This window comes from Phalacrocorax carbo, chromosome 6 (assembly GCF_963921805.1).
Source record: "Phalacrocorax carbo chromosome 6, bPhaCar2.1, whole genome shotgun sequence".
NCBI lineage: Eukaryota > Metazoa > Chordata > Aves > Suliformes > Phalacrocoracidae > Phalacrocorax > Phalacrocorax carbo.
This window is the reverse complement of record NC_087518.1, coordinates 13,475,625-13,481,630: the sequence shown is the minus strand read 5'-3', so window position 1 is coordinate 13,481,630 and position 6,006 is coordinate 13,475,625. Positions and strand designations below refer to the sequence as shown.

The following is a 6,006-nucleotide window of genomic DNA, read 5'->3' as shown; positions in this document are numbered from 1 at the left end:
GTGAGCTCCCTTGAGGACTATGGAGAAACTGCGTTTGCGAAGATGGACGAGGGGTTCCTGGTGAGGTGAGGTGGGTGCCCTTGCCCAGCTGTGTGGGGGGCTGCTTTGTCTCAATGCTGCTGAGGGGAAATTGCCTGGACATTCTCGGGGGCTCCTCAGCCTATGAATCCTCCATGACAGACAATGCCTGGGTGGTTGCTCCATCTTGGGGCTAGGAGATAAGCTTTGTGCCTTCCAGTCTTATTTTCTGTGTGGTAACATGTGCTTTGGTTTTCTTCCTTCCTTAACTTTGGCCAGGAGAGAGACCCCCACAGTGGGGTGTACCAACGGTGAAAGTTCACGGTGTGGTTTGGTGCAGTATCCAAAATGAAGGTGCGGAGGCCGGGCACAGCCCTTGGCATGGGAGAGCAGGAGGAAGCCCGGCGAGGCCAAGGGCTGCAAACCGGGCCCGGAGCCTCCCTGGTGCTGCCATGGGTATGTCGCAGGGCGGGGACAGAGGTGGCCTGCCTTGGAGCATAGCGCTCTCCGGGGCCGGGTGGTGCCGCCCGCGCCCTTGGCACGGCCGCACTACAGCCCCCAGCCTGCACCGCGGCTCGCGGCCAGCACCGTGCCGCGCTATTGGCCGTCCCGGAGCCGGCCGCCAATGAGGCGCGGGTATTTTGGCAGGCGGCGGAAGGGGAAAGGCGCTCTTGGCAGCGGCGCCGGCGGCGGCCAGGTGCGAGCGGGGGGTGCGGCGGGGAGAGGCGTCCCCAGCGCCCGCCCCGCGGCATGGGGGGCAGCGAGAGCAGCCACGGCGGCAGGAAGGTCTCCTTCGGGCTGGATGAGCGGGAGCAAGTCCGGGTGCTGCAGGGCATCAGGGTGAGGCGGCCCGAGGGATGCCGGGGCCGGGTGATGGAGGCTGCGAGGGCCGGGGGCGGGCGGGAACCTGGGCTGGGGTGAGCCGTGCCGGGGTGGGCTGGCATGGCGTGGCGTGGGGTGGCTGGGAGCTCGGGCAGGGGCAGTGGTGCGGGCCTGGAAGGGGTGGGTGAGGGAACCAGTAAGGAAGAGAGGAGGAAAACCGGGAAGGCTGAAGGAGGCGGGGGTTGGAGAGGCGATGGGGTGGCTGGAGGGTGGTGGGAAGGAGGGCTGAGTGCCTGAGCGTGGCTTTTCTTGAGCTCACACCAGCCTCTTATCTCCGCTTCGGAACTCTGCTCTCTCCCCTCTTCCCCTCCTCACTGCTCAGTGGTCCCGTCTTGCCCTGCCTTGTGCTTTGCAAGCAGGTTGACGCTGAAGGCACTGAGTGGCTCTGAGGGCATCCAAGGGGAGACACCTCATTCCTTATTAATGGTACCAAGAGCCCTGGCAAAGCACCGCTGTCTGAGCGTGCAGGGAGTTAAGAGGTTGTGGGGATTAGTGAGGATTAGGGGTGTTTCTAGGAGGGGCAATGGGAAGCTGCTGCTTGAACTTTGGTCGGACATCTACGTACATGTGTTGTGAAAACAAGCCCTGGATAGTGGTAGTGGTATCATTAAGGAACATTTTTTTCCCCCCTGTCAAGATTTGTCTCTGTATTTTTCATCAGTTATTTAAGTGTTGGTTGTTTGGTTGGTTATGTTGGTTTTTTTTTTTTTAATTTAAATTATTACTACCATAATTTTTATTGCTGTTGCTTCTTCATACTTTTATCTGGTTTTCCCCTAAGATTCATCTGAAATGAGCTTGCAGAGTGAGTTTTGCTGTGGTTACTTATTTTTTATCCTATTATGACTAATCATTTGACAAAAATTAACTAAGATTGTGCCAGTCTCCTTTCTAAAGGGCTTGACAGAGGCAAAGTCATTCTTGCCTGATTTCTCTTTACAGGAGGTGGGGGCCCCTTGAGGAGTCTCCCTCACCTACCACAGATAGAATTTGTTTGACACATTGAGTTAGTTGCTCTGTCAGCTAGGTGCTGATGGAACAAGTGTGGGTTTGTTGTTACTGGTCTGTTTATTACCTCCTGGAGCTCAAGATGAAGATGCCCTATGTATCTCATGACAGCTGATGAGGCTAAATGAGCTGTGGTCTTTGTAGGCCTTTCTGTTTGAATTCCTGAAGTAAAAGTCTCTCTTTTCCATCCTTTTTTTTTTTTTTTTTTTGGTTTGTGAAATGAAATAATTATTCCCCGTTCTAAGTACCCAAGAGGTTATTTGCTTTTTGCAGCTATCTGTATAAAAGTAGTTCCACTGAGCCTGCTCTTAACTAAGTCTGGGTTTTTACAAGTTTGTGTTTTTAAAAACCAGTTCCCATAAACAGGTATTTGGCATGATAACAATGTATAACATAGATGTTAATCTTCTACTGTGACCAACATAGGTGGGGAAATAGCCTCATTTCTTTTTGTTCTGGAGCCAGAACAGTCAGCGCAGAACCTCTGATCTTGGGAAGGGGTCTGTCTTAACAGTGCTGTGAGAAGCCCCTTGGACCGAATTGGCAGAAAAGCTTCAAGTTAACTTTTCTTTCTTTCCCATGGGTTTGGACCTGAATAAGGGAGTGAGAATGAACTTGAGATTGCAAAACTGTTTGCAGCCTTATGTGAGTGGGAGGGCTGTGCAGCTGGTCTCTGCCATATGACTTGCAGTATTTCTGCCATGCTGAGCTGGGTTAGCAGGCATGGGGGAAGAAGGACGGATGGATGGATGGACTTATAGCCTGCTTAGTTCCTTTCCTTCCACTTCTGGTAAATATGTTCCTACTCAAGGGGTTGGCTTGTTTAGCAGGGCTCTCCACATTCGTTAGCATTTGTGGAAGATTCATTCTCATTGTCCAGTGAAGCTTTTAGGGTGGGTAGATTGGAGGTTTTATCACTTACTGATAGGGCATGTTCTTTGAAATGCAAAGTCAATGTACAGATGTTGACCACCTGGATTTGAAGGACCATGGCATTGAAATGAGGTAACTGGCAATACTTTTGCAGTAGTGTGGAAACTGGCAAATGGAGAGCTTTTATCCTGAAATACATATGCCTTAAGAGTTGACTTGGTTAATTTCTTTCCCATGTATGTATGTTTCAGCTATCTGAAGATGTAGTGAACCGAATGAAAGAATCTCCTCAAAGTAAAAGGGACAACCAGAGATCGCCTCGTTCATCCAATGGCACAGCTCCATCTTCACCAGCTGCAGAAGGGAAACCCAAGTCTCCTACAGGTACTGTCAGTTCCTCTCAGATCTACCGACTGTTTTGACACACTTCTCAGTACTGCTGCCACTGGACGTGACAGAGTATACCTGCATCTTTTCAAGACTACCTTGCTGTGAGAGGAGCTCTCTGATTAGCCTGTAACACTTTTATGTGTGTAGCTATCAGCATAACTGAATGCCTTGGATGTTATGGCCCTGTGACATCCTCTTTATGTTTCTGAAAGGTAGCTATATCACCCTGCAGTTGGAGAAGTTGAAATGCTATGATTCTAGTTCTGTCACTGTCTGACCTTAAGTAAGACAGTTTGTTTTTCTAGATCCTTTCCTTCTCCATCTTTGTAATACTACCGTTCCCAGATACTTTAATGAACTTGTGTTGCTTTGTGAACCTTCCTAGGATTTCAGATGAATGTGCAATAAGCAAGGCAGAAATTTTTTATTTCATCTTTCATTCCTGGCAAGCTGACTTGTTGTCAACTTCCCATATACAGGGAATATATTGTGGATGGGTTGGGGAAATACTGCTTTTTATTCTTTGGAAATAAGCTCATCGGCAAGCACAGACTGACTAAGCACAGCTTGCCAAGTGGATGATGAGAACCTGGTTTCTGAACCTATCTTTCTTTACAGATCAGAAAACTGTTTGGTTTCTCTTGGTTATCAAATATACTTTGTTGATATGTTATCAACGTGGATTTCTTTAAGGCATCCAGACTAACATGAAGTTAGGGAACCAGGCCTTTGCTGTTAAAGATTTGTTTACAGTTAGCCTACGTTTTTCCTGAAAGTGAATACAGCCTTATGGATGGCCTAGGCTCTGTCAGATAATTTAATCTCCACTTGTGGGATCCCTTGTAATTACCAGGAAAACCAGGATAGGAGATCAATGGGAAGACTTAATGGAACTGCAGGAAAGAAATGGAAAGTAGGACTAAAACCATGCTTATGTTGCAGTATAAACCAGGGGTTTTAGGTGTTAATGTTCTTACCTAGAAGCTTCTGTAGTGTGCCTTGTTGAAGACGATGCTGTCAGTGTCTTTGTTTCATGAATTCAAACTCCATCCTTTGAATTTAAATCTCCTTGAGACTTTTCTAGGTGTATTGTTTTTTTTTCTCTTGATGAGCTAACACTTACATATGAAATATTCTCCTCAAATAACTTATGATGTGATGAAGGACTGTGTTTTGTGTTACAGTTGTCACAGGCTTCTGTTCTTTCTAGGAATTCAGCCACCAATGGCAAGTGACTCTGGTCAGAAGTCTTCTGCTGCAGAGCAGGAACTGTACAGGAGGTGAGGTGAAGTTCTTGAAAAAGAAAGTAGTTTAACTCCTGTGTGTATGTTTTACTTCAGTCTGAGTGCAATGACTGTATGTTTTAATGCCTGGGAATCCCCTTTGAAGCCTAGTTCAGTTAAGGTTAAAAGGAAAACACTTTTACGGTTAGAAGAACACACTTTTTTTAAAAGGAAGCCTGTTCTTTAGCCAAAAAGAGCAGTCAGGGGAGCTGTGGGCAACTGGAGTGGTGTTTAGAGAAACAGGGAGGACCAATGTAAAGAACTGGTAACTACAGAAAGCTTGTATGATGTGCATTGCAAGGCTAATAAAGCATAACCTTGAGTACAGTTACCTTTTCTGGGATGAGTGAAGGAGTCTGTGTCTGATACTTTCCTTAGGGATTTCGGAATCCTAAACGTGGTGATGGGTTTAATGCAGTTTATACCTAAAATAATCAGATCCATCTTATTTATCTGATTCAATTCCTTCTCATTTTTCTAGACTGGACATAATGTCTATCAGCCAGTAGAGATTGCTATAAATTTTTCATCCAAGGGTATTTTAATTTTTTAAGAAAGAAATATCTATGAAGTAGAGGTAAGGATGAGAAAATTGCAGAAGAAAACTGTCCTCTTTGTCAGAACCACAGAAGTCTCCTCCTAGTCCTTGGCATTGCAAGACAGTGAGAATTTCAGTTCTGTGTAACTCAGTAGCTTTCTGTTACAGAACAACTGGCTTGATCTGTCTGTGTTCTTAAAGATGCTGTAAAGGTCAGGCTTTTCGTATTAACAATGAAAAACAGTCTCTGTGTGTGATTTTTTTTTTTTTTTTTTTTTTTTTTTAGTATTACAACTGATTGGCCAACTCTGTTGAAACAAAACCCTGTTGCATCAATCACACTGTCCTTAGGAAAGTCAGAGATGCAACCAAGGAAGTCTCTGGAAAGCTGCTTCGCATTCTTGGGGACCTTGGAATTGAAATTGCTGGCACTTTTCAGTACTGAGCTGCTGAACTGCATCCCAAATACCTGATCTGGGAAAGGAGAGGTAGAGGCAGAAATGCAGTGGAAAGGCAAACAGGGAAGACAAAAAAGGGAGGAGCAGCTTGTATGCATGTAGCTCATCTGTGGAACCAGAACCAGACCTGGATGGGCTGAAATGCACCCTGAGAAAGTTTGTGGATGACACCAAACTGAGGGAGTGGTCACTGCTCTGTGGAGGGCAACACTGCCGCTCAGAGGGATCTCGGCCAGCCAGAGGCATAGCAGAAGAGAGGCTGAGGGAACTGCATTGGCTTAGCCTCTAGAAGAGGGGGCAATTTGTTTTCGACTTCCTGAAATACCAAAATAGAGACAGTGCCACCCTGTTCTCAGAGGTACACACTGAAAGGAGAAGAGGCAAGGGACACAAATCACAGCAAGGAAATTCTGCCTAAGTATTGGTGGGGAGGGTGGCAGAAAATCCCAGTCAGTGAGCACAGTGAAGCACTTGAACAGGTTGCACAGGAAGGATATAGAATCTCCACCGTTGGAGATCATCCGAGGCTGACTGGAGAAGGCCCTGAGTGACCTGA

At 46.7% G+C, this 6,006-nt stretch overlaps 1 protein-coding gene across 4 annotated transcripts in view; it reads left to right on the top strand.

Moving 5' to 3' along the window:
- The first annotated feature begins 628 nt into the window (after positions 1-628).
- The window catches only part of CHCHD6 (coiled-coil-helix-coiled-coil-helix domain containing 6), a 118,248-nt gene continuing 112,870 nt past the window's right edge, over positions 629-6,006 (top strand). The window contains exons 1-3 of one of the 4 annotated variants that reach the window (XM_064453753.1): positions 629-715; positions 3,033-3,165; positions 4,382-4,451. In XM_064453753.1, the coding sequence (XP_064309823.1) occupies positions 644-715; positions 3,033-3,165; positions 4,382-4,451 (275 nt within the window). In that variant the 5' untranslated portion in view covers positions 629-643. Of the gene's footprint in view, positions 859-3,032; positions 3,166-4,381; positions 4,452-6,006 lie in introns of all 4 variants that reach the window. The other 3 variants (XM_064453755.1, XM_064453751.1, XM_064453754.1) reach the window with 3 other exon arrangements.